Here is a 27,526-nt window from a genome sequence, read left to right as displayed (position 1 = left end):
CCTACTCATATGCCCACACTTAGCTGCAAGGGAGGCTGGGAAATGTAGTCTTAAGTTAGACAATCATGTCCTGAGCTAAAACTTTTATCACTATGGAAGAAAAGAATATTGGACATTGGGAGCAATTAGAAGTCTCTGCCAGACGTCTCATTATTCAAGAGGTACAAGAAAATTGGGATAAAGTTGTGTCTAGAATATGTAAAAATTGTAGAATAAATATATGAATACAAAAATATTTCTATATAACATATAAAAATATATTAAAGTTATTCAAAGTCCAACACATAGATATACAGTGTAAAAAATGAAAACCCCCTTTCCTTCCATAATTTCAGCCTGGGGGAAATAATGAATTATTAAAGCAATCTTGGAATATGCAGGTATGAGACTAACATCTAGGTGACATAATGTCTTTCCATAACTCTTCCCTAAGTGCTACTGACAGAAATAAAACTTTGGAACGGGAGATGTTATTTCTGGAATCCTAAGATTTCTTTCTTTGGGGCAATAGTGTCAAATAAGAAAAAAACTAGAAACCAAAGGAGCATGAAAGCAAGGCCAAGCTGAAGCATTACAAGGCATCAAAGGAAAACATCAGCATTTCTTACACAATCACTGAAAATGTGTCACCATCTATAAAGCCTCTTCTACTGGCAAGAAGACAACTTAAATAGATAATTAAAATAACAAAACTAACAAAAAGCAAAGTCAAACATAGACATCAACTCTTAGGTGACTCTCCCAGAGAAACAAAGTTTTAAAATAAACAAAAATGTTTACTCATTCATATTCTATATTACTGTATTTTTGCTATTAACCCAGAGAATATTTTTATATCAGTATTCTAAATTTAACCAGCTGCCGTCATTTCTTAAGTATTATACCATTTAACCTTTTCAAGTGAAGGGCTTGCCTTTTAATGGAAAATATTCATTTCACATTGATGACAGAACATAATGTCCTTGGCTTAGCTATTCTCCAACAACACAGGTCCTTTTTTGTACAGTATGCTTAGCTATATGGTAAGGCTAGAATACCACAAATTTATTCAAGGAATCGAAGTCTGAAGTCATCTACACTAACTAGAAATGTTTGAAAACCGTAACCTCAACTTAACATACCAATTTTCTTAAAATTACAATCATTGAATTCTTGGATAAAATTCAATGATTGTTCATGAGAAAAAATTAGAAAAATTAGAAAATTAGAAAAAAAGTTTTGATAAGATGTACCAGGATTTGAATGAATATACTCAATACCATTCGAAAAGTGACCCAACCATACTTTTAAGCAAAGAAACCCTTACTGAGGGGTGTTTATCCTGAATTTGTTATTGTTTGAGGCAAAAATAATATGATAAGTCAAAGAAATCTTGGTTTTAATATAGCTAATGCAATTTTAAACATTGAGAATAAAAATGCATCTATTATGAAAATTAAATATTTTAAGTAAGATTTTTAAAGAATCCATGTAAACAAAAACAACTATTTTTAGGTCAAACTAATTGCACTCAAAACAAACATAACAATTTTATTTGGAATTAAGGTATAAACCAGGTATATAGTAAAAGAGCACTCAACAGAACACTGCTAAAAGACAAGTACTGAGAAAAAATGTAATGATACCAAAATGTTGTCAGATAAATCAATGTTTCTTTTTAAAGAGTGTGCACAGTAATTGCTGTGTGCATTAAATGTAATAATATAGAAGTTCTATACTTAACGTCATGGTTTAAAAAAATGATTATGTCATTATTTCCAAGACTTGAACCTAGTCATAATATAAGAAATCAGGAGAAGCCACTTCTCTATTTTGACTTCTAAATTTATATGTTGCATTAAGAAAGTCACATTTAAAAGAACAATTACAGGGGCACTTGTGTGGCTCATTCAGTTAAACAACTTCTGTCTTCAGCTCAGGCTCAGGTCATGATCCCATGATCCGGGGTCCTGGGATCGAGACTTCCCCCAACCCCACCCTCGTTGGGCTCCCTGTTCAGCAGAGGAATCTACTTCTCCCTCTCCCTCTGTCTCTCCCCCCTCCGCTTGTACACTCTCTCTCCCCCCCTTTCAAATAAATAAATAAAATCTTTAAAAATAAATAAAAGAACAGTTACACAAAGACAAACATCCAACCTCAGATACCTGAGTTCAATTCCCCTTACTATTCTTGAAAGTGTATGTTCCAAATCTTTACCACTGTCTTTATAGCTCCTTACTCTCAGCAAAAACAAACAACAACAACAAAACAGAACACAAAGAAAACAATAGTTCAATTTCATGGAGAAATAGAGGTCATTAGGTATAAATCTCCAACTCCCCTTCCTCTAAAATAACCCTGGGCACTGCATCTTTTGCTCCTTCCAGAGGAAAATGACTCCCCACCCTCCACAGCTCACCCCCCCACCCCCATCTCTCACACCCTTACCACCCCCTCTCTCCCCCTCTAAGACCACACCTCCCCTGCATTCCTGAAGGCCCCTCTGGCCTCCTCAGGACTTTTCTTTATCTATTAAAGCCTCCAGTATGCTTCCAGGCTGGAAGACAAAGGGCTCAGAAGCAGGCTAGGTGGCCCAGACTCTGTGAGGCAGGAGGAGAAAGGAAAAAGAGAGGAGAGGCTTACTACCTATAGGGACTCTACCTACAGAAGCTGATTTGAACTTGAGGTCAGTCTGTGAGATATTATTGAATGTGTTTTCCAAATGTGAAACTGAGCATAAAGAGGCTATGTAATTTGCCCTAAGTTACACACTGTTTGTAAGTTTCAGTGCCAGAACTTTAACCCAGGTCATCAGATTCCCTAAACCCATGCTCTGTACCATGCACTTCACCCCACTGTCCCAGCGTGGCAGGGCCGCTGGTGAGTGTTCACAAGGAGGTACAAAGGCCATCCCAGCAGTTCCTCATGCGCTAGACTAGAGAAGAAGCAGAATTTTAAAAATATCCGAGAGACAGCCGGCTCATTCTTGGAGTGGGAGTCTGCAACAATGTGGGTGTTTCATGGCAGCAAACCTTGCCAAGTATCTTCCTTTTATCCCGGTGACATGGAGGTTCCTGCCATGGTTTACACGAAGATGCTCTGTGCTTCCACCATGCTGTATTGTAGCTGCTTTAGCTCCCTTTCTCTCGTCTCCTTCCCTTGGCTGTACTCACCTTCCTCAAACATCCCTGGACAAGATCACCAGCTTCTGTTACTAACCTACTTCTCCCCTTGTGTTTACCACCAAAGTCTCTGAATGGTTTTTCCACTGGTCTTCACCCCTCAGCTTCCACTGGGGTCTCAGCTTATTCTCAGTCAGGCTTCTGCTCACACACACTCCTGAACTTAAAGCCCAATGACAGGCTAATCGTCAAATCCACAGGCCTCTTCAGTCTCCCCACCACGAACTTCTCAAAAGTTCTGACACTTTATTTATTTTTTTTTAAAGATTTTACTTATTTATTTGACAGAGAGAGAGACAGCGAGAGAGGGAACACAAGCAGGGGGAGAGGGAGAGGGAGAAGCAGGCTTCCTGCTGAGGCGGGAGCCCGATGCGGGGCTCGATCCCAGGACCCTGGGATCATGACCTGAGCCGAAGGCAGACACTTAACAACTGAGCCACCCAGGCACCCCAAAAAGTTCTGACACTTTAAAGAAAACTTTCTTCTGGGTACTAGGTCCTTCCTTGGATTTCAAGAGATCACTCTCTCCTGGTTCTTTGTTTCAAGGTTTGATGGTTCAATCTGAGTCACCAACGCACTCTACTTCTTCCTCTATCCTTTAAACGCTGGCTTTCCAACGTTCCAACGGCTTTTCCCCTCAAGTTATTCCCCTTATGGCATCTCATCCCCCTGATGACTTGAACAAATATGATGTTAGTTTCTAGATCTCTAATTTTTGCCCCAAATTCTTTCTTAACTTTCATACTTTTATCTTCACAAAGCAGCAGAATTTGCAGCCCAGGAGGTCCACAACCAAATTCACTTTTTCCTCCTCCCAATGCTATTCTGTCCCTTTTATTCCACTTCTCAGTTACACTATCCATTTTGTCTTCAAACTACGGGCTGAAGTTCCACACTATGTTCTCCCTTCTACAGAAACCTCCACTTCCAAACAAACACAAATACCAAAAATTCCACCCAAGAATGTCTCATAGTTGTTGGGTGCTTGTTTGCCTGTTTGTGGTTTGGTTAGGTTTTTATTCTGTTTTGTTTTGTTTATCTTCTTCATTGCTTCTATCTGAAATCAGGCATTCCACATTTCTTACCTGGACCGATGCAATGGCAGAAACTCCCAATGGGTAACTAGACTCCAGTCTTTATTCCTCAATCCCATTGACAGAATTCTCTTGCTGAGAAACAAAGCTAATCTCAGTAGATACTATTCTTATATTAATGGCATTATAATAAGGTATAATTATGCAGATGAAACCATAAGACTAAAGATACATACATCCCTCTGTGTAGTGAGTAGGCTTTGGCCATAATGATTAATACTCCAAAAATCAGAATTATGAACGAACTAGGCTATATTCACTACAAGAGTCAAGACATTTTAAGGGCAGCATCCTGATGCCATCCTCAGGTATACATGTTCAAGCTAATGACTAGAAAACAAAGTACTCTCCCAAGTCAGCCCAGGAGTAGTGCCCAGTGTGGGGGTCAGTCTGAAGCTATCTTAGGGCTTAGGATAAAAATAGATCAGAGTCTCCAGGCCCTGAGAGAAAGATCACTTTGGTAGGAGCAGAAATCTGTATTATACAAATTAGATTACATTTGTGTTTCATGTTGTTTCTAGGATTACTGGCCTGTGTTCTTCCTTAGTCAAGAATAATGTTTCGAAGATTATAACCTGTCCCAGATTAAGAGAAGCAAGGAAAGGTCTTCTCTGTGTGCTTGTGTGGATTGCTGAGGACCAGGAAGGTGGAAGACACAAGGGAACAAGGAGAAGGAATCCCAAGGTGAAATTTAGAGACAGAGATTCAGGAAATCTTGGCCTGGCAACTTTATCCCACAAGACAGCCCTTTCCAGTGCCAACTTTGGAGGTCTCAAACTTGTTTATTACTAGTAAGACAGTAGGTGTCCCCTAACAATTGATTTCCCACTACTTTTAGTTAAAGTCAGAATTCTTAAAAATAGGTGGCTCAGTCGGTTAAGCCTCTGCCTTCAGCTCAGCTCATGCTGAGTGGGGAGTCTGCTTCTCCCTCTGTCCCTCCCCCTGCTCATGTTCTCTCTCCCTCTCTCTCTCTCTCAAATAAATAAACAAAATCTTTAAAAGAAAAAAAATTAGAAAAAAAGAATTCTTAAAAATCGAATCCTTCTCAAACTGGACTGAACTGACTTCATCTCCCACCAATACCCAAAAATATCCAAAAAGCATATAGAACTTTTCAATCTCCATTTTCAGCATCCCCTAAGCAACATCATGCCAGCACCCCCAAATGCCAAAGGAAGGTCACATGGAACATGCTGCTCCTTCCAGACTGATAGTTGTCTTCCCAGTTTGGCATATTCCTCCTCATCCTTCAGAAGCTATCCATCACCTCTTTCCCAAAACGTCCCTTGACCCCAGACTAAAGGGGTCCCTTGATGACTCCATGAAACTTCACTTATTACTCCATCACTGCCTGTCCCACATGGCGTTGTAATTATTTGTATACCGAGGGTTAGGACGGCAGCATATGAATTTGACAGTCACACAATTCAGCCGGTGTAACATAAACCTAAGCATAATGTGTTGAATCAATTTATCTTTGCCTGGAAAAAGTTAGATCGTGACTGAAAGAAGTTGCTTTTGGACTCATTCAAACTGTGCGTTTGCTTTTGTTTTATTTGTTTGTTTCCCTGTACACCTGCTATTTACGCAGCACTGTATTCAGGCCAAGAAAATTGTACCCAGGAGATAAATGCACCACCCCATTCTCTTGGAGTTTACTCTCTAGGTAAGTGGTCTTTCTAACCGCTTTAGCAAAGGCATAAATCAGAAGAAGGTGAGGCTGTGCTACGAGAGGTTGAGTGGACAGCCTGAGGCCATACAATTCAGTTCCCCCTCGCCCTCTGTGAGGGCCCCTGAAGCCAAACTACAGAACCCTGGAACTCTAAGGAGCACCATTTGAAAGAGCTAAGGAACACATATATTAAGCCAAATCAAATAATAAATATGCCATTGTTCACTATAAACTGTAAAACACCATACTAACTATGGTTGTTGTTTTATAGACTGCAAAGTGTCCTCACAGTCTTAAGTCAACTGAGTATTTATAAGAATATCGGGGGGCGCCTGGGTGGCTCAGTCGGTTAAGCATGTGCCTTCGGCTCAGGTCATGATCCCAGGGTCTTGGGATCAAGTCCCGCGTCGGGCTCCCTGCTCGGTAGGGAGTCTGCTTCTCCCTCTGCCTGCTGCTCCCCTTGCTTGTGCTCTCTCTCTCTCTCTCTGACAAATAAATAAATAAAATCTTAAAAAAGATAAGAATATCATGAGAAGAAGGCCTGCATGAACAGAAGGGAAACACCAGGGGAAGAAGTAAAGAAGAGACTCAGAGACAGAAAGCGTAGAGAAGAATATCAGAGAGGCAAAAATTAGACCCTAAGGCTGACCAGTATGTGTAGTTCTGTGTAACAACTGCAGCAGCAGAAGAAACAACAGCAACTATAAAAAGGCCCTCCTGTGAGTCAGGGACTGGGCAGAGCCCAAAGCATCCATCATCTCATCCTTACAGCAACCTTGAGAAATGCTACTGTTTCCCCATTTTACAGATGAAGAAAATGGGGCTTGAAAAGTTTAGGAATGTGTCCAAAGTTACCTAGTAAAAAAGAGACAGGACTCAGATTCTGGGCTATCTGAGGTCAACACCTAGACAGGTAACAAATTTCAAAACTTTCGTTTATGACAAGACACGTAGCTCAGTCTTTGTCTTCAGGTGCCCGCAATGTGGAAGAACAGCGCATTCTGATTTGCCAGGAACAATCCCAGGTTACATCTGTTTCCCAGTGTAATTATTAACAGCCCTCCCTTTCACCCTCAGAAGTGTCCCAGTTTAGACAAAAATGTATATAGCCATCCTGCCGCAATGCCATAGTGAAATGTGGCTACATGATTTTCCAGGCCCAGTGCAAAATAAAAGTGTGAGGCCTTTTGCTCAAAAAGTGGGGGGGAAATGTGCTATTAAAGGTACTGAAATATAAAGCTTTTCTCTTTCTTTCATGTGTCTGCTCTGCTCACACTCTACTGTCCCAATGGACTTCACTTGTAAAACACAAGTTCAAAGATAAAATTAGTACAAATTTCAAGACGGTGCTAGCAGAGCATTAAACCAAGTCCCAGGTCCTTCGGAGCATGAAGCTCAGTGCAAACTGCACAGCACGCATACCCATGAAGCTGGCCCTGCTCTGCCCTCATAAATGGGTCTGGGAAGCCATCCTGATCTTGGTATGCCCTATGACTGGGTTGCAAACAGGAACCAATTGCAACTCACTACTGTCCAGACTTGGAACATTAAATACTGGGTATTAGGTCCATAAAATCATTTCTTTAGAAAAAATGTGTTTGAGTACTTCTAATAAAGCACAAAATTCCATCTCCCAAACAAAACAAGAACATGCATTCAAGCAAATTTGGTCACTCTCTACATTTTATCTATGACCTAAAAAATAACTAATCCAGATACTATAACCTACCCTTGATGATCAAATTTAGAAATTTAGAATACAATGACTTGAAATAACAGTGTGTTACAAAGTCTTTAATACCACAATGCCTGATTTAAATACTGTTTCTGTTTTAAATGCAGGTACTACATGTTTAATTTAAAACTTCTTGTTACAGCGCTGTGAATTGTATAAGACTGTTGAATCACAGACCTGTACCTCTGAAACAAATAATACATTATATGTTAAAAAAAAAAAAAAGAATAAGATAGCAGGAAGGGAAAAATGAAAGGGGGGAAATCGGAGGGAGAGACGAACCATGAGAGACGGTGGACTCTGAGAAACAAACTGAGGGTTCTAGAGGGGAGGATGGTGGGGGGATGGGTTAGCCTGGTGATGGGTATTAAAGAGGTCACATACTGAATGGAGCATTGGGTGTTACACGCAAACAATGAATCATGGAACACTACATCAAAAACTAATTATGTAATGTATGATTAACATAACATAATAAAAAAATTTTTTTAAAAATTAAAAAAAAAACTTCTTGTTACATAAATTCATATGTGCCTGAGTGATATTTAAATAACTTTCACTCTCTATACAAACCAAATGGAAGAAAAACAAAACTGAGAATTTTAAGGAATTGTCCTTAAGAATGGGGTTGGAGTTGGGGCATCTGGGTGGCTCAGTCAGTTAAAGGTCAGACTCTTGATTTCAGCTCAGGTCATGATCTCAGGGTTGTGAGATCAAGCCCCACATCGGGCTCCACACTGGGTGTGGAGCCTGCTTAGGATTCTCTCTCCTTCTCCCTCTGCCCCTCTCCTGCCCTCTCTTAAAAAAAAAAAAAATGGGGTAGGAGGTTAGAGGATGGGTCAGTTGGATCATTCAGTCATTTAGTAAGCATTTACTGTGTACCTACAATTTCACAAGCACTGTAAAAAATTCTGGGGAAAAACAGACAAGTAGAATATGGGCCTGTCCTCAAGAAGCTTACATTCTAGTAGAATGAGACCAAAGCTATACATGTATAAGCTTCCTTTGGTGCTAGGGAAGAAGAAACTACAGGGAAGAGTGGGTACAAAGCAGTGAGCACTGTAGCCTGGAAGGGGAGGAAGAGGACAGCGTTATGAAGTCTCCTGAAGGAATCGAGCCCTGACAGCCCAGTGAGAATACAAAAGGATAGAAGGGGGTGCCTGGATGGCTCAGTCGTTAAGCGTCTGCCTTCAGCTCAGGTCATGATCCCGGGGTCCCGGGATCGAGTCCCACATCGGGCTCCCTGCTCGGTGGGAAGCCGGCTTCTCCCTCTCCCACTCCCCCTGCTTGTGTTCCTGCTCTCGCTATCTCTCTGTCAAATAAATAAAATCTTTAAAAAAAAAAAAAAAAAAAGGATAGAAGGGCTAGTGAGAAACAAAAGAAGAAGCCAGAGATCCCACAGGAAGAGTGAGACACTCTAAATAACAGCTATCTGTGGGGTGGGAGTGGGGAAAGTTGTTCTCTCCTTGAAAAATGAAAGGGTTGGAAATGAGAACAGAAAGGAATCAGAAGTATAAAAGATCTTAGGGGCACCTGGGTGGTTCCATCCGTTAAGCATCTGACTTCCACTCAGGGTCCTGATCTCAGAGTCCTAGAATCAAGCCCCAGTCAGCTCCCCTCAGCAGGGAGTCTGCTTCTTCTCCCTCTCCCTCTGCCCCTCCCCTGGCTCTTGCTCACTTGCTCTTTCTCTCTCTCTCTCAAATAAATAAATTTTAAAAAATCTTTAAAAGAAAAAGAAGAAGTATAAAACATCTTAGTGAAAAAAGTTTTCGCCTTCAGGTCATATGATCATTTAATCAAGAGAAAAAATACCATTTTTTTGATTATTTATGGGCTTGTAAGTAAAAAATACATTCTTGGTAAAACTAAAAATACGTTTTCTATCTCTTCATAATAAAGATAAGAGTTACCCTCCATGCATGTTAATGGCTGAAACAATGACAAATCTAAAACAATGACTAATCTAACAAATATTCACATTTGACTTAGAAATACACTATCAAATTTTTTACAACAAATGTACCACTTATTTAAAAGTAGTGCTAATTTTTTTAAAAATAACTTTAATCATTTGTCTGCATTTCTTATCAGTCCTTCAGGATGGACTCCTAGAAAAGGAATTGCCAGGCCAAAGAGTTTGAATATTTTTAAAGCTTGGTACATTATTGGCTTAGGCTAAAGTTAAAACTAGATTGACTACATCAACGGAAGGTGACCAAGTAATAAACATGGGTATTCAGTGTTGCTATAAACAATAATCAAAAAAGAAATACTCAAAAAAGAAAATCTAAAAGTGTATTACAAGTAGATCTGAGGCTTTGAATGATTGTGACTAAAAAGAAGTCAGGGTAAACTTTTGTTTAGGATGATAGGCCAATTAGTGTGTTTGTGTGTGTGTGCGTGTGAACATGTATGTGCATAAATACTGGATGTACATGCACAAAATAATGGACAAAGAAAAATACAAGTGGAAGAGTCCGTAATTTCTGAATGAGATAAAAAGAATGAAATCATTAAGTGAACTACTTATAAATAGGTACGTATAATTTATTTTATACCTCCCACAATTTCTTTTTTTTTCTTTATTTTTAAGATTTTATTTATTTATTTGTCAGAGAGAGCACAAGCAGGGGGAGCAGCAGGCAGTGCGAGAAGTAGGCTCCCTGCTAAGCAAAGAGCCCAATGTGGGACTTGATCCCAGGACCCTGGGATCATGACCTGAGCTGAAGGCAGACGCTTAACCAACTGAGCCACCCAGGCATCCCCTCCCACAATTTATATAGCAATAATTTTTCAATTTTAATAATCAGGTGCAAGATTAGAGGAAAAACTCATACGTTAAATAAAGATCAACAAATTGGTTTTTAATATAGGTTAGGTTAGCCCTTTAGTTCTATAAATTAGGACTCTGCCCAGTACTTTTTTCATATACCTCCAGAAAGGAGTAACTAAAGCAGTTTAAGAAGTGACTCAGATTTTTCAAAACTCAAAGGACTTTGTCACCAATGAAGTTTCATGAAAGGCAAATCTGAAGCTATTAAAAGTCAAATCTCCACCTCACACCAGTCAGAACGGCTAGTATCAAAAAGACAAGAAATAACAAGTGTTGGCAAAGACACGGAGGAAAGGAAATCCTCGCGCACTGTTGGCAGGAATGTAAAATGGTGCGGCCCCTATGGAAAACAGTATGGAAGTTCCTCAAATACTAAAAATAGAAGTATCATATGAGCCATAAATCCAGTTCTGGGCATTTGTCTGAGTAAAATGAAAACACCAATTCAAAAAAACATATGTACACCTATGTTTGTTGCAGCGTTATTTCCAATATGTAAGATATGGAAGCAACTTAAGTGTCCATCTATAGATGAATTGATCTAGAAGATGTGGTATGGAATAGAATATGGAATACACAATGGAATATTATTCAGCCATAAAAAAGAATTAAATCTGGCCATTTGTGACAACACAGACCTAGACAGTATTATGCCAAGTGACATAAGTCAGACAGAAAGACAAATAACATATAATTTCATTTACAGTAGAATCTAAAAAAAAACAAAAAACAAAACAAGCAAGCAAACAAACAACAACAAAAAGAGAATCAGAGTCATAAATACAGAGAACAAACCAGTAGTTGCCAGAGGGGAGGGGGGTGGGGGGATAAGTGAAACAGGTGAAGAGGATTAAGAAGTACACACTTCTAATTATAAAAAAAAGTCACGGAAAAGTACAACATAGAGAATATAGTCAATAATATTGTAATAACTTTGTAAAAAAAAGTCAAATCTCCTTAAAAACATGCTTTTTTGAGATTGCTGCATGGAAGTGTACAACAATCCAATTTATCACCAATTACCCATATATTCTCAAATATCCAAACATTTCCAAAGAATGTGGCCCCAGGGGCTCAAATATACTGATTTTAATTTGAGAAGTCAACCAGAATTCAACCTGTGCATCTTAGATCCCTTGAAACACTGTTCTCTCCTTGCCATAGCAAAGAAGTAAATTCCTCTACCATAATTATAAGCAGAAAGTTTACATCTTACAGAACACTGAGCAGGAAGTTTGGCCTTTGAAACATTTCCCTTTGGACCACGGGGGCATGCAACAGGGAGGTGGAAGGAGCAGGTTTGAAAATTTGAGTTAGATTGCAAAGGCTAAAGCTCCTCAGTCTTTAAATGATGCTCTCCCATGCATCTGGGTGGAGAGGAGCCAATGCTCAAAGTCTTTGTCTTTGCAACAGAGAGTAGAAAAAATTCAACTTTTGAGGGATGTCTCAGAAGTTTCTTTCACTCGATTTTGCCCCTTCTGGCTCTAAAATGAATGAAACGCTTCCAGAGCAGGCTTCCAATGCGTCAAGCTGAAACTTTGAAACGAAGTTCCTGCCAGTTCTTTCTATGAAATCTTGAAGTTGTTTGACACTAGTTTTATATACCGCTCTCCTGGGCTCAGTGTGAACAGGGAACCCAGGAGCTGAGTGGAGAGCAAATTTAAACCCGGGATGGGGGATGGGAGTAGGAGACTGTAGGGCTAGAACAGGGTGAGCACCACATGTGGCTTTAATATCCAACAGCTGTTAGAGATCATAACCCCTCTGCTCTTTCTGTACCCCCCACCAGAATCATATGTTTCTAAGATTATTATAACTAAAGGGACTTCGCTGCCATCTAATATGAATAATGAAGTCAAGCTCCAAAAGAATCAAGGTTTGTTGTTTTTTGTTTTTTTTAAACTAAATGTACCTGAATGTAGCAGACTGACTTTAATCACCAAGCCAAAGTCTTAAAACAAAATCCCAGGTGGGGGAAGAGAAGAAAAAAAATGACACAATGCAACCGAGCAGGCCAGGGACAGGGGTAAAGAGTGAGGAAAGATGGGGTAGCAGGGATTCCCTGGACAAGAGCCTTCTCCCATTGGAGCTAACTTTTCAAACCCGCAGATCTCCAAGGCCCTGGCAAACTCATTGCGTGTCCAGGCGCGAAACAATCCCGCCGGAGGTCCACGCGCCGGCGAGCACAGCATCCGCGGGCGGGTTCGTGGTCCCGCGATGCCGGGCCCGGTGCCCCGTTCCCCCGCAGACAATGCGGCGCGCGCTTCCCGCGGCCTCTCTGGGATCCGCGCCCCGCGCCGCCCGCCGCCTCCTGCGTCGCCGCGCGGGGACACACTCACCGACACCAGGAACTCCAGCGTGCCCACATAGTCCCGCTCGGTCTTCTGGAGCTCGCTGAGCACGCACACGCGCAGGCGAAGCTGTTTCTCCAAGTCCTTGGCGCTCTCGGCGCGGCCGTCCCCGCGGTTCTCGTCGCTCATGGTGGGCGGCGGGACGCGGGGCTGCTGTGCTGCGCGCTACCCCGCGCGCCCACTGGTGCCCGGCCCCGCGCCGGCCAGAAAGGAAAGTTGCTGCCTCCGGGAAGTCTGAGGAGGTACGGGCGACTTTACATGCTGGGGAGAGGCTGGGGTGGTGGGAGAGGAGAGCGCGCCCGTTGGGACTCCGGCGCGGGAGGCGCGAGCCTCTAAGGAGGCAACTCCCGAGAGAGGGGGCCCCGGCCCGGGACCAGCACGCCCAGCCCCGCGGCTGCGGCCTTACGCGGCCGGGGCTGGAGGGGAGGCGGCTCCGGCAGCCACAGCGGTGACTTGGACATTAATCAAATGCTTTGTATCCATGTGACTCCGACCCTTTACCCTTCGCCAAATCTCAGGAAAAAGGAAACAACCCTGGGGAAGTGTGTTGCGTGCCAGCTAACTAAACACACACACACACACACACACGCACACACACGGAGTCAGCACTTGAGATGGAACTAATTGGAGATTCCCAAACCTAGGAGGACGTACTCCAAGACACAGCTCGGGGGTTGCTCCTATGACTCCCGCCTATTGTTAAGCTTTAATGTGTTTTGTACAAATCCTGAAAGCAAAGAAACAAGTCCCCACGGTTACATAACTGGATGGGAACAAAACAACCATGGTATTGACCCTCCCGCCTTTGAAAAGAAACACATTGATTTTTGGTTTTGTTTAGGCACAAAATAGGTTTGCTTTTAAAAGCCCCCAACCGAGAATAATTCACAGGGCAGATACCCTCCTGCCTGCACTTGGGAAGTCAATTAGCATAATAAATGAAGACACTATGGGAAAGTGACAGGCCTGGCCCAAACAATAAACTCCAGATACAATAAGCATCACCATTGCACTGTGCTGTTTTGGAGGGATGCTTTGCATGTCTATAACTTTTTTTCAATATCAAGGTAGTATGTAAATTCAATCACAGGCAAGAATACTTGTGCCAATTTTGTTTCTAAGAGCTGCTATGATTTAACATAGTGTCACTAAATGAGCAGCTTTGTCTAAAGCTGTTACTGAATGGTTATCAAAAGATATGTAGATACAAATATAGGTATGTAGATACAGATATATTCTTTGGATTTGAAAAAAGAGAGAAGCACAGAGCATGTCCTGATTGTAATGTTTATGTTTATTGCCTTTTCTCACTTGGAAACAGAGCCAGGAGCAAATGAGCACTGAATATTTACATTTCCAAGCAAAATATTCCATATATATTTTTGTCTTGATATTATCCACATTAATTTTTCAGTGTCATTTTTTCCTACTTAGTACTTGAAACAGTCCACACTAATGACATTTAAATAAACTGAAGAGTGAATGGTTTTGATGAAAGAAAGTAGCATGTTAATTTTTTCCAATAGTTGAAAGCATTAGCAAAACTCTAAAAATTAAAGATGCTTTCCACATTACTTACATTAAAATAATTATCAGAGATATCTTTTAAGAGCATAGTTTGTGATGAATCACTATGCCCCTCAAAAAGCAATTTTCTTCTTTTATTAAGGGCACAGCTTTTGAATGTGTGAGGAGCTGATGGACAAGATATGATTTTCCTTTGTTTTGTGCATGCCTATCTACAGGTAGCTATGAGCAAAGGACAAATAAGTCAATGGCTTCACACCTTCTGGCAGAAGAACAAAGGACAAGGAACATTAAAGAGCAGACCTCACAATCCCTAGTAAACAATAAACAAAAGAAACAAGCGGAAGACAAAGGAAACGCACATCCAGCAATGAATGGGAAAATCAAACATGATTGAGCCTTTTCACAATGTACTACAGGCAGCAAGGAATGAATGCATTTCCTCCTCCTTACGTCTACACCCTCCTCTAATGTAAAAAGTAAGTAAATAAATCATGCTTTCCATCAGGTGTTCTTGTAGATAAAAAAAAAAAAAAATCTCTTACCAATTGCTCCCAGTTTGAGAGCTGTTTATGCAATTATCCATCCATCAAAAAAAAAATTAGTCTATATACAACCCACTAGAGCTTCAGTCTCACCTCTGAGAGCAATATATTGAGCTTGAATCTCCAGTGGGGTTTTACCTACCCAACATTTGCCTCCATTCTACAAACGTGTATTGAGTACCTCTATGTGTACTGCATGGCCCTACAGCCTGAGGACCACAGAGACTTGATCTCTAGGCAAATATTTCTGAAGGTATTTCACAGACCATTACACTGAGGTCTTGTTAAACATTTCTGGGCCTCATCCTAAATTTATTGAATGCGAATCTCAGAGATGCAAGCCCTAAACTCTTTAGACAAGGTTTTCAGATTATTCTTAGGCCCACTAATATTTGAGAGCCACCATTCTAAGAAATTATAATTGAGTGGAAGAGACTATCATAAATATAAGTAATTCTATTAAAAGGAAACTGCAAGGCATGCTTTGAAAAAAAAAAAAAGTGCAAGGACGTTAACAGAAAATATGTAAGTGTGCACATTCAGATGTCTCTCAGAAGTGCCCATGTAGAAATTATTATGACAGTAACAGTTTCTGCCCATTCTTGTGTTCCTCAGTGTATAATTCCTCAGCACCATTTATAATTAATGAACAGCTTCAGAACACCATGTAGTGCCTTCTGCCAGGCACCTATCAGTGTCTTCTGTAACCGTGGCAGGAGTTCTTAATTCCTTATCAAAGACATAAGAGCATAAGAAAACAGGGCCAGAGTATCTGGAAACCTTCACTTTGATGGTACATAAGGTCTTTCATAAATTCTCAATGTGTTGTATCCTTCCCCACTTCCTCTATTGAAACTTTAAGCTCTGTCTGCCAGGAAAAGGAAAGCAACAACAAAAATGATGGACAGGATCCAGTTTTTTCCTGAAATACTAATGAGGTTGAAGCATCCAATAAAGAAGAGATGGGAGAAAAGAAGATAGTGAGAAAAGGCTGAGTAGTAAACTAGCTCAGCCATTAAATTTATTTCATATGCATGAACTTGGTGTGGTTAGAATCATTATTATACAGTTCAAAGAGTACAATGCACAGTAGGTTTTCTTTGGTCAGGCTTAGAGAAGAACAACGCCTGGACAAAAGAACCCAAGGTAGTCTCTTTACAAAAGAGAGCTCCCAGCTTGTATTTCTGACAGAGATCAGTTTGGCTTCCCTGCCATTCCAGTACTAGTGTTTGCCCAGGTAAAGTAATAAATCAAATTTGATGTGGAAATCATTAAAAGACAATAGCACTGGGGGAAAAAAAGAAAGATCACATCATTGCATGGCCATCTTGTTAAACAGAGAATTCTAAGAGTCAGACTTTTTTATTTTCAAGTAAAATTGATTCTGGCATATTTCCTTTACTACTCTGGCCTATGATAGATGATTCTAGACTATACTAGTATAAAAATATAGATACACTGGATCTATATAAAGTACAATTAAGAATCTTGCATAAGAAATAATTCTAAAAATACTTATTACTTTAGTTCTGTTTTAGTTATAACAAGCATGGGGTGTACTAGAGTATGTAATTATTTGTATCATACCAACTTAAGGATTTTAGAATGTGTATTACCTAAAAGGACAAAATATAGTTTCATAGCCATTTTTTAATTTTGGATACAATGTTCATGGCACAGCAAACTAAATAAATGTTTGAATAGGATTACTTTAGGAAGACTCTAAAGTTCTTAAAAATGTGGTCCTTTCCACACTAGCTTGATCAACCCCAAATCATCCTCATGGCCATAATCTAACATGTAATGGATAATCACTTTCCTCATTATGGAAATTTAACCTACAACCATGCCTGTAAAATAACAGCCAGTTTTTGTCTATGATTAGTCTCAGAAAGATATCATCCTTGCATTGTACCATCTCCCTGCTTAGCCTTTCCTTCCTTTAAAAATTGTCTCCAACTCACATAACTCAAGCTACACCTTATTTCTCTCCTCCCCATAAAAACTTCTACCTGGTTGTCTTGTCTCCTCTATTAACACCCTCTACTGTGTCCTCCAAGGTTATCATTCTAATATATATTAATGTATGTGTGATATGTAATATATTATATATAATAATATTTTATTATTATCAATATCTATATATAATTTATAAAAATTGTATATATTTCATGTCATTGCCTGTGTGTCTTATCCTGGCTTCCTCAAAAAGTAGAGAGTGAGACAATAGCTAATGTGAAGATAGTATATATGGTAATGTTATCCTAGGGGTTAGGAGTGAGGAAAGGAAGAGCGAAACAGAGAAAGAGGGAAAACCAATACAAGAATACATAATAGAGTTGACCATTCCAGTGGGAAACTAGATGCTCTGTTCTACAGGACCTTCTGAGTAGTCTTATGAAATACATCTCAGAGCTATCCTGGGGGAAGAGACAGGGAAGCATTTATTCATTATTTCCTATTCCCACGTGGTCAAGGATTGCTCCATAAGGCATTCATAGGACCCTGTACTTGCATGTTGCCCATGCATGAATGCTTAGAGGTGTTCACAGATAAGGTTGGAGTCAGGAAGCAAGAAGAGTGAGACACTCTTAGATTGTTCCTGTATGAAGTTGGTGAGAACATTTGAGGAACCGCATCCATGGTCATCAAGAATAAGAGAAGAGGTCAAGAGAGTTTTTCCTGGAGTACAAGAGGGATTTGATTCTGCTTCAAACCCCTCAGGATAAAGGCAAATGTCATTTATGACCCAGCCTCTCTGGCTTTATTTCATACCACTCGCTCCTTTGCAAACGAACCCCAGCCACGCAGGAGTACTTTCAGATTTCTTACAATGCCAAGCTCCATAGCATAGTCCTTTTTCCTTATCATAGCATCAGTTACATTTATTATAATTGCCAGATCAATTGATGGAATTCTTTACTGGACCACAGTATCTTGAAGGAAGAGACCATGTCGCCCACAGCTTCTCCAGAATCTGGCATGCAGTCTTGTTAAATGGATATTTGTTGATTGAGTGAATGAATGAATGAATGAATTACACTGGAACTCTAATCCATTCTATCTCTAAACAAAAATAAGTCTTTCTTTAGACTTGGCTTTTTGTTTCTCCTCTAACATTTCTTCATTAGAAGGCAAGATAAATACCCTTTTATTTTCTCAGAGAAAAATGGTGTATATGTAAATAACTGTCCTATGAATTGTGAGCCTGTTTAGGGGACAAGAAGAAACTACAAATATTATATTTCTTGTATGCTTAAAGAAGTATCATTCATCTCTCCTGAAATGTGACAATCACATAATCAAATCCATACACAATATTCCTAAAACAGTCATGGAAAACATAATGAGGAAAACTGAAAGAAATACATGATAATAAATTCAGGAAAGAAATCACATTACCAAAGCATGGAAGCAAGTTTACTAAAAACAGATATATAATGTATTAGGCTGGAGAGTTCCTATAAACCCCCTTATATTCCACCTCCCCAACTCAGATTCTCTTGTTAACATCTTGCATTAGTGTGGTACATTTGTTACAGTTAATCAGCCAATATGTATACATCATTATTAATAAAAGTCTATAGTTTACATTAGGACCCACTCCTTGTGTTGCACATTCTATGTGTTTTAAGAAACGTATGACATAGGGGCGCCTGGGTGGCTTAGTCGGTTAAGCATCCAACTTTTGATTTCAGCTCAGGTCATGATCTCAGGGTCTGGAGATCAAGCCCTGCGTCGGGCTCTTGCTCAGAGGGGAGTCTGCTTCTCTGCCGGTCTCTCTCTCTGCCCCCCCCCATGCTCTCTTGCTCGCTCTCTCTCTCCCTCTAACATAAATAAGTAAATCTTTAAAAAATATATATGACATATATCGACCATTACAGTATCACAAAATAGTTTCTAAAAGTGCCCAGCACACTACGTATTTACCCCTCTCTCCCTTCCCCCAACACCCTGGCAATCACTGATCTTTTTCTGTCTCTGTAGTTTTGTCTTTTACAGAATGACATGTAGTTGGAATCATACATTATGTACATTTTCAAACAGGTTGCTTCCACTTAGCAATCTGATTTAAGTTTCCTCTATGTCTTTTCATGGCTTGATAGCACATTTCTTTTTATCACTGAATAAAATTCCATTATCAGGATGTACTAGTTTATCAACTTACCTGTTGAAGGACATCTTGAATGCTTCCAAGTTTTGACAATTAAAATAAAGCTGCTATAAACATTATTGTGCAGGTTTTATATGGACATAAGGGTTCAACTCCTTTGAGTAAATACCAAGGTGTATGATTCCTGGATCATAAGATAAGAATATATTTCTGCCAAACTGTTCCGAAGAGACTGTATTATTTTTATTTCCCATCAGCAGTGAATGAGAATTCCTATTGCTCCACATCCTTGCCAACCTTTGGTGGTATCAGGATTTTGGATTTTGGCCATTGTAATTGTTATGTAGTAGCATCCTATTGTTGTTTTATTTTATAATTCCCTAGTGACGTACAAGGCTGAACATCTTTTCATATGCTTACTTGCCATCTATATATCCTCTTTCATAATGTGTCTGTTAAGGTCTTTGGCCCATTTTTTAATTAGGTTGTTTTCTTATTATTGAGCTTTAAGAGCTATTTGTATATTTTGTACAATAGTCCTTTATCAGATGTGTCTTTTGCAAATTTTTTCTCCCAGTCTGTGGCTCGTCTTTTTATTCTTTTGACATTGTCTTTTGGCAGAGAAGAAGGCTTTGATTTTAATGAAGTCCAGCCTATCAAGTTTTTCTTTCATAGGTCACATTTTGGCACTCTATCTAAAAATGTTTGGATTTATCATTGTCAAACCCAAAGTCGCCCAGATTTTCTCTTAGGTTGTCTTCTCAGAGGTTTAGTTTTGCATTTTACATTTAAGTCTATGATCCATGAGTTAATATTTGTGAGTAAGGTCTACGTCTAGATTTGTTTTTTGCATGTGGATGTCCAGTTGTTCCAGCATGATTTGTTGAAAAGATTATCCTTTCTCCATTAAATTGCCTTTGCTCTTTTTTCAAAGATCAGTTGATTATATCTGTGTGGGTCTTTTTCTGGACTCTCTCTTCTCTTACCTTGATCTATTTGTCTCTTCTTTCCCCAGTGCCACACTGTATTGATTACTCTAGATTTATACTATGTCTTGAAGTTAGTCCTCTGATTTTGTTCTTCTCCTTCAATATCGAATTGGCTATTCTGGGTCTTTTGCCTCTCCATATCAACTTTAGAATCGTTTTTTCAATATTCCCAAATTAGCTTGCTGAGATTTTGATTGGAATTATGTTGAATCTATATATCAAATTAGAAATAACTGACATACTGGGGCACCTGGGTGGCTCAGTCGTTAAGCGGCTGCCTTCGGCTCAGGTCATGATCCCAAGGTCCTGGGATCTAGCCCCGCATCGGGCTCCCTACTGCGCGGGAAGCCTGCTTCTCCCTTTCCCACTACCCCTGCTTGTGTTCCCTCTCTCGCTGTGTCTCTCTCTCAAATAAATAAATAAAATCTTAAAAAAAAAAAAAAGAAATAACTGACATACTTAAAATATTGAGTGTTTCTACCCATGTACATAGAATATCTCTTCATTTATTTGGATCTTCATTGATTTCTTTCATCAGCGTTTTTAAATATTTCTCATTAGATATTACATATATTTTGTTAGAGTTATACCTAAGTATAATTTTTGGTACTAAAAATATGAATGAAGCTGTTATAAACATTAGTGTGCAGGTTTTTGTGTGAACATAAGGTTACCAAGTAAATGGTCTTGTGTTTTTTATTTCAAATTCTAATTGTTCATTGCTCATCTAGAAGAAAGCAATTGACTTTTGATATTAACCTGGTATCCTGCCAGCTTGTTATAAGCATTTATTAGTAACGGGGGGGTTTTATTGTTATTGTTTGGGATTTCTACATAGACAATTATGTCATCTTTCAGCAAAGACAGTTTTATTTCTTCCTTCCTAATCTGTATACTTTTTATTTCCTTTTCTTATTTTATTGCATTAGCTAGGATTTCCAATACAATGTAAAATAGAAGTGGTGAGAGCAGATATCCTTGCCTTATTCTTGATCTTAGTGGGAAAGAATCTAGTTGCTCACCATCAAGTATGATATTAGCTGTAGGTTTTCATAGATGTTCTTTATCAAGTTGAGAAAGTATATGCCCATTTTTGATAGTTATTTGAATTCTTATATTGGTAACATCTATACAAATAACACACTTAAATTACTCTTTCCTGTTATAGAAAATTTATGCAATGTCTCTTGACTACCTACTATATTACATGAGGCTATTGATAATTCTGCCTTTCTTTCTCTGACTCACCACCTTCCACCTTCTACCTTTTCAGCAGTATCTTTAGTTTTGTACTGTCGGGTTGATAATATTTATCTTGTGTTCTGTAACTGCATTTAAGACATCCATGTTTCTTTTTAAAAGTTTAAAATCAATAAACAGAGTATGTATTATATGACTACTTAAATAATGCTCACTGCCAAAATAAGTAATGTGATAAAATTGTACTTCATTCTCTTTAGGTCCAAATTCATAACCCTCAGGACACTCAGGGACCACTTCTAGGTTAAATGAATTCTGTTTCATAACACACCATCAATGGCTGAAAGACCTACATGACATCTCCGGGTTTCCTTCATATCTGAGCTATGACTTCATTACATAGTCTGTTAGGGTTTTGGTTTTATTTTCCATTTTTTGGTAGAGATTCTAATTTTCTGTGAAAAGAAGAAATATATCCTTTCTTCAGAAAAATTACTAACATTCTCCAGCCCCTTAGGTACTATCTGTTGCCCTGTTTTGTTTTTATTCTGTTCTTCATTCTTCTTGGAGCCCTCTGATTTCATTCCCAATCTGGACTGATTGCTTAAGTACCTGATCAAAAACTGTCATCCTGGGATTGTTTTTCCAAGGACTTCAGGCGAATTCCACCATCTCTCCTTTCAGAATCTTTTCTCTTGGTATATTCATTTTCTAGGGCTGCCATAACAAAGTTTTAATATCTCACAGTTTGGGAACCTGTTAGTGCAAGATCAAGGTGTCAGAAAGGCTGGTTTCTTCTAAGTCTGTGAGGGAGAATCTGGTCATGCCTCTCTTATATTGTTGGGTATCCTCAGATATTCCTTAGCGTATAGATGGTGTTCTCCCTGTGTCTTCACATTGTTTTTCTTCTGTGCATGTCTGTGTTCAAATTTTCCCTTTTTAGAAGACACAGTCATATTGGATTAGGGTCTCTCCTAATGACCTCATCTTAATTTCATCATCTGAAAAAACTTTGTTCCAAAGAAGGTCACATTCATAGGAACTGGGTACTAGAACTACAAAGTCTTTTAGGGGCACACAATTCAACTGACAACACTTGATATCTACACTCATTTTGCTGGATTATATCTCAAATGACTTCCTTTAGAAGAGTGCATGAGATGTAAATTATCTGAGTCCTGGAATGCCTAAAATGTAATTATTTTGCCATGATGCATTATTGATAATTTGACCATATAATAATGCTTCAGAATTATTGCCCATTAGAATTGTGAATACCATTGCTCATTTTTCTCTTACCAGTTGTGTTGGTAATTAGAAGTCCAGTGCTACTTTGACTCTCTATCCTTTTGTAGATGACCTGTTTTATCTATATGAAAGTTTTTAGGAATTCTCTTTCTTTTGTGTTCTGACAGAAAGATTTCAGGCATATGTTTACATGTGGATCTTCTCTTAATTTGCTAGGAACTTGATAGACTCAAACAGAAGAATAGTATCTTCTGACCTCTGGGAAAGTTTTTTTTATATTATTTCTTTAAAATTTCTTTCTCTTTGTGGGGCACCTGGGTGGCTCAGTTGGTTAAGTGTCTGACTCTTAATCTCAACTCAGGTCTTGGTCTCAGGGTTGTCAGTTCAAGCCCCCCATTGGGCTCCACACTAGGCATGGAAAAATTTAAAATTAAAATTTAAATTAGAATTTCTTTCCCTTTGTTATTGTGTACTCATTTTTCTGGAAATCCTGTTAGTTGAGTTGGATCTCTTAGAATTATACTCTGTATATCTTATCTATTTCAAGTGTTCAATCTCCTTGTTTTGTTCTTGTTGCCTCTGTCTTGTTCAATCTCTTTGTTGGTTTTTTTTCTTTATGTTGTGAGAGACCTATTCACATTATATTCTAAACCTTCTTTAAATTTTTCATTTGGCTTATGATTATATATGTAATAAGTGTTCCAATTTGATCCTTGACTCTTCCTTTCTTGTAGCAATCTGTTCTTGCACTCTGGGGGTACTACCTTCTCAAATCTTTCTCTGAAGTTTCTTTGTTTCTTCTAGAGACAATTTTTCAGTTGTGTTTTTTTTTTTTTTATCTTTTTTTTTTGTCTTGTCTTCCTTTTATCCTGTCCTTTTGTTGATGTTGTCCTGATGTTGATAGTATATTCATTCCAGTTGAGAAAAGGGAATGGGATTGTTTCTCTCTGTAGCAGGGATGTGTTTCCTCTATGTGGGTTTGTTTTCCTACTTGGTCTCTCTCATTAATAGACCTTTACTGGGACCTTTATGTAGGTGTCCAGGACTTGTCTAAATGAAATGAATTCTGGGGCGCCTGGGTGACTCAGTTGGTTGGGCGATTGCCTTCGGCTCAGGTCATGATCCTGGAGTCCCAGGATCGAGTCCCGCATCGGGCTCCCTGCTCGGCAGGGAGTCTGCTTCTCCTTCTGACCCTCCCCCTTCTCATGCTCTCTCTCTATCTCATTCTCTCTCTCAAATAAATAAATAAAATCTTTAAATAAATAAATAAATAAATAAATAAATAAATAAGTAAATAAATAAGTAAATGAAATGAATTCTTTAATGGGTACAGGCAGGTAACAGGTCTCTAGCTGTGGAGGTTCCAGCTACCGAAATGGGAGAACTTTACTGTGGGGTGCTAGCACCAAGAGTTCTAGTTCTGCCTATACAGACACTTACATGTTATTAGAGAAGAATCCATAGGTATTTTTACTCTGAGATTGATGCTTGATTTTTACACTAAGCATCAGAAAACACAGAGAAGGGAAGCAAAGAAATGAGCGTGTCAGGAAGAAAGCATTAAGCTGCTGTGCAAATAGCCTTCTCAGATAAGCCACTCTTCTCACTCCTGTTGCCTTTACATCCTCCAGCTCTCCTCTAGGTCAAGCCTTCTCCTGTTACTCTGCTCTACACCAGCCTCACTCTCTTTTCCTTGCTGAAAAGCTTCCATCCTCTTTTTATCTTTCAGAAATGTGTTGAAATTTCTCTCCTGCTCATGTTTCTATTTCATTCTCTTTGTGGCAATGGGTGTTTTCTTTTACTCTTATCTAATGATGGTGGGGGGGTGTTGAAGAGATTACAGAAAAACACACATCCTCAGCCCATTATCTTGTACCATCTGTAAATAGAAATTTCAAATTCTATATAACACTGCTGCCAGTGGAACATTTAAATAAAAAGGTCTGTGTTATCAAAAAGAAAGGACTAGTGGTGTCTTCATATCTTGATTGATGACATGTGCACATACACTTAAATAAGTGTACACACATGGAGGTGTGGTAGAACAAATAGCCAGTTCTACAGGGAAAGCTTTGAAAACTGGAATACACTAGATGGAGGAATCTACATAATTTTTAAAGATAATACTAGATAGTAGGTTACACAACATATGGTACTTTTACGGCATAACTGACCTCACTCAACCATTGTGGGTAGATAATGCCCCTTATAAATTATGACCCCCTATGTCCACGTCATTTAGTAATTTCACAATTCTGTTGCTCCCATTAAGGGATAGAGTCTTTTTTTTCCACTACCTTAAATCTTAGCTGACCTTGTGAATTGCCTTTCCCAAAAGAATGTGATAGAAGTGATGATATACAAGTCCTAGCGATTAAGCCTTAGAAGAACTTGTAACTTCCACTCTTGCCCTCTTGAAAACCTGAGACTATCATTTAGACAAATGCCCGGAGTAGCCTACTATGGGATTGGAAGCCACGTGGTGTAGAGCCAAAGCACCTTAACCAACAGTCATCATCAGTTGTCAGACATGAGAGTGATACCATCTGGGACTCTAGTTCCAAGTGAGCTGTCATAGGACTGCAACCATATGAATGAGCTCAGGCAAGACCAGAAAAAGAAACACTCACATGATCTACTCACAAAATTAAGAAAAATAATAAATATTGATGTTTTAAGACACTAGGTTTTAGAATTTTTTTTTTCTTGAACAATGGATGTCTGAAACAACATCTAACAGAAGTTCTGACCTTTGTGTCTAATTGAACATTTTTTAGGGGTGGGGGAGGGGCAGAGAGAGAGGGAGAGAAAGAATCTTAAGCAGGCTCCACACCCAGCAGGACATGGGGCTCTGTCTCACAACCCTGAGATCATGGTCTGAGCCAAAATCAAGATTTCGATGCTTCACCAACTGAGCCACCAAGGCACCCCTCTAATTGGGCCATTTTAATGGTACAAATTCATTCCTTCAACAATCACTGTGACTAAAGGAATTCTGTATACTGATTGGCTTAGGTCTGAATTTTAGCTTTTCCTTGAACTAGTTGTTGTAGCAAGAAGTTGTCACGAATGGCTTAAGTTAAACCAGGTCTTATCCCTAGCACTGAGGGTGAGTTAAATCTCATGCAAGCCCATGGAGAAGAAGTAAAGGGGATGATGCTACAGAGGTAATTACAGTGTCTATGACAGGTGGGAGGAGGGTAGCAACTGACCATGGAAAGTTTCTGTTCACGACCATTATTCATTGTTGCTTCTCTTGAAGCCAGCATTGTCACTATGGAAAGAGCTCCCACCCTTGCCTAACTTGCAACTATTAGAATCAGAATCGCCGCCTTGGAGTCTGCCTAATTGCTGCTGCCATTACTTCAAGCCATTGCTGCCAACATTAGGGAACTACTCCACAGCTTGAGTGATGATGGCTTTCAGCGTGAGTTGCAGCTACTGCCAGAGTGTTGGAGTGCTTTCCAGCCTAAACTGAACTGAGAACAGTGTATAGAGAGGGTCTAACCAAAATGGTAAAGTTGGAAAGACGGAAGACATGAGGCAGAAATAAAGGACAAAATGGGGAACAGGAGGAGAATATCCGGCCCCACCTTGGTTTCGAAGGTACAGAATTCATAGATGGTCTGGAAAAGGCTGTATATCCTTACCATTAGAAGCACAGCAGCTTTGGGGGTGGCAAGAACAGCTTTGACTGCAAAATCCTCTATAAAAGAGAGCAAAGTCAGTGTCCAGTGGAGGAGCCAGAATTTTAGGAAGAACGCTGAGTTCCAGGACTCTCACCGCAGCTGCCACCCAGAATGATCTTGCCTTGGAAGTCACACATCTGGATCTCTCAAGAGTGGCTCTTTGCCTCCAGGATCTCATGCATACATTCCCTCAACAGTTGCCAGAGAGGATTTTCTCACTTAAACAACTGCGAAGCCCTAGGAGGCTCTGTGTATTCCAACTTCCCAAGTCCACAGCTGCAGCCCAGCTCAGGTTGACATGTGTAGTCTCCGGGATGTGGGGGAGTGGAAAAGAAAAAGATGGAAGAGAATGCTATCCCTAAACAACTGAAAAATATGCATATCCCAGGCAGATTTCTCTCAGCTCTTACACTCTGTCCTCGCACATTTGTATGCATTTGAGTCATATTTTATTTTTTAAAATACGGTGCCAACTTAATGGATTCTACTTGATATTCTTTTCTTTTTTAGCGTTTGCATCCATATTCATAAAAGCAATGGATGAGCAGTTTTCCTTTTTTGTGCTCTCCTCAACAAGTTTTATTATTAAAGTTAACCTGAATTCTTAACATAAATGAGAATTCATCTAGAAAAATCTGTGGTCTGGAATAGTTTAAATAACATTGAAATTATCTGTTTGTAAAGGTGAGCTGGAAGTCAGTTATATGACCACCCATCCAATCCCATGCATTCCAGTCCCTATTTAAATAGTAATGATTAACCTAACTTGCAACATCTATTTATATTTTCTTGTGAAAAAAATCGGTAGTTTATATTTTGCTCAATAATCTTTATTTCTTCCTAGCTTTTCATTTCGTTACCATATAATTGAATTCAATAATGCTGTATTTTAATTTCTTCCATATCAGTGTTATGTCACCTTTCTTATTTCTAATATTTTATATATTTACTTTGTGACCCTTTCTTCTTAACCAGGTTTGTGAGGAGGTTTTCTGTTTTACTGGTCTGTAAACGCATCTAGCTTTTGGAATTTCTGGTCTTTATACATTTTTTCGTCTTTAATTATTAGAACTTTCAGTATGTTCCTAAGTGTAAAATTTAATAGTGTGTCTGTAATTTTCAGAACCAACATCTCATAGTATGACTCATAAAAAGATCTGTAGGATTTACTGAGCAGAATGTTGAATATAGTGATTATGTTGACTTCACCAAAAACTTGTATTTTATAAGAACATTAAGCAGCAAGCAGGTTGCTAAGGAAACTCTGAAAGACAGAAAGAATCTGAACTAGATGTGGGCTTCTTCCGAGCATCTCTCAAAAATAAATGAAACCAAAGAAATAGAGATCATCAACATCAGATGCAGATG

At 39.2% G+C, this 27,526-nt stretch overlaps 1 protein-coding gene and 1 long non-coding RNA gene across 3 annotated transcripts in view; one reads left to right on the top strand and one right to left on the bottom strand.

Annotated features, from left to right (window-relative positions):
- The window catches only part of LOC102733166 (phosphatidylinositol 3,4,5-trisphosphate-dependent Rac exchanger 2 protein), a 197,125-nt gene extending 184,150 nt beyond the window's left edge, over positions 1–12,975 (bottom strand). For both annotated transcript variants that reach the window (XM_081816086.1, XM_081816084.1), the window contains exon 1: positions 12,835–12,975. In XM_081816086.1, the coding sequence (XP_081672212.1) occupies positions 12,835–12,975 (141 nt within the window). The remainder of the gene's footprint in view (positions 1–12,834) is intronic.
- LOC145720915 (uncharacterized) overlaps positions 12,954–27,526 on the top strand; it is a 45,606-nt gene continuing 31,033 nt past the window's right edge. Inside the window, exons 1-2 of the long non-coding RNA XR_014144221.1 lie at positions 12,954–13,088; positions 14,592–14,852. This is a non-coding gene — a long non-coding RNA (uncharacterized LOC145720915). The remainder of the gene's footprint in view (positions 13,089–14,591; positions 14,853–27,526) is intronic.

The sequence above is a fragment of the Leptonychotes weddellii genome, chromosome 4 (assembly GCF_054177405.1).
Source record: "Leptonychotes weddellii isolate Sample4059 chromosome 4, ASM5417740v2, whole genome shotgun sequence".
In the NCBI taxonomy this organism is placed as follows: Eukaryota; Metazoa; Chordata; class Mammalia; order Carnivora; family Phocidae; genus Leptonychotes; species Leptonychotes weddellii.
The sequence above is the reverse complement of the archived record's forward strand: the minus strand, read 5'-3'. Positions and strand labels throughout refer to the sequence as shown.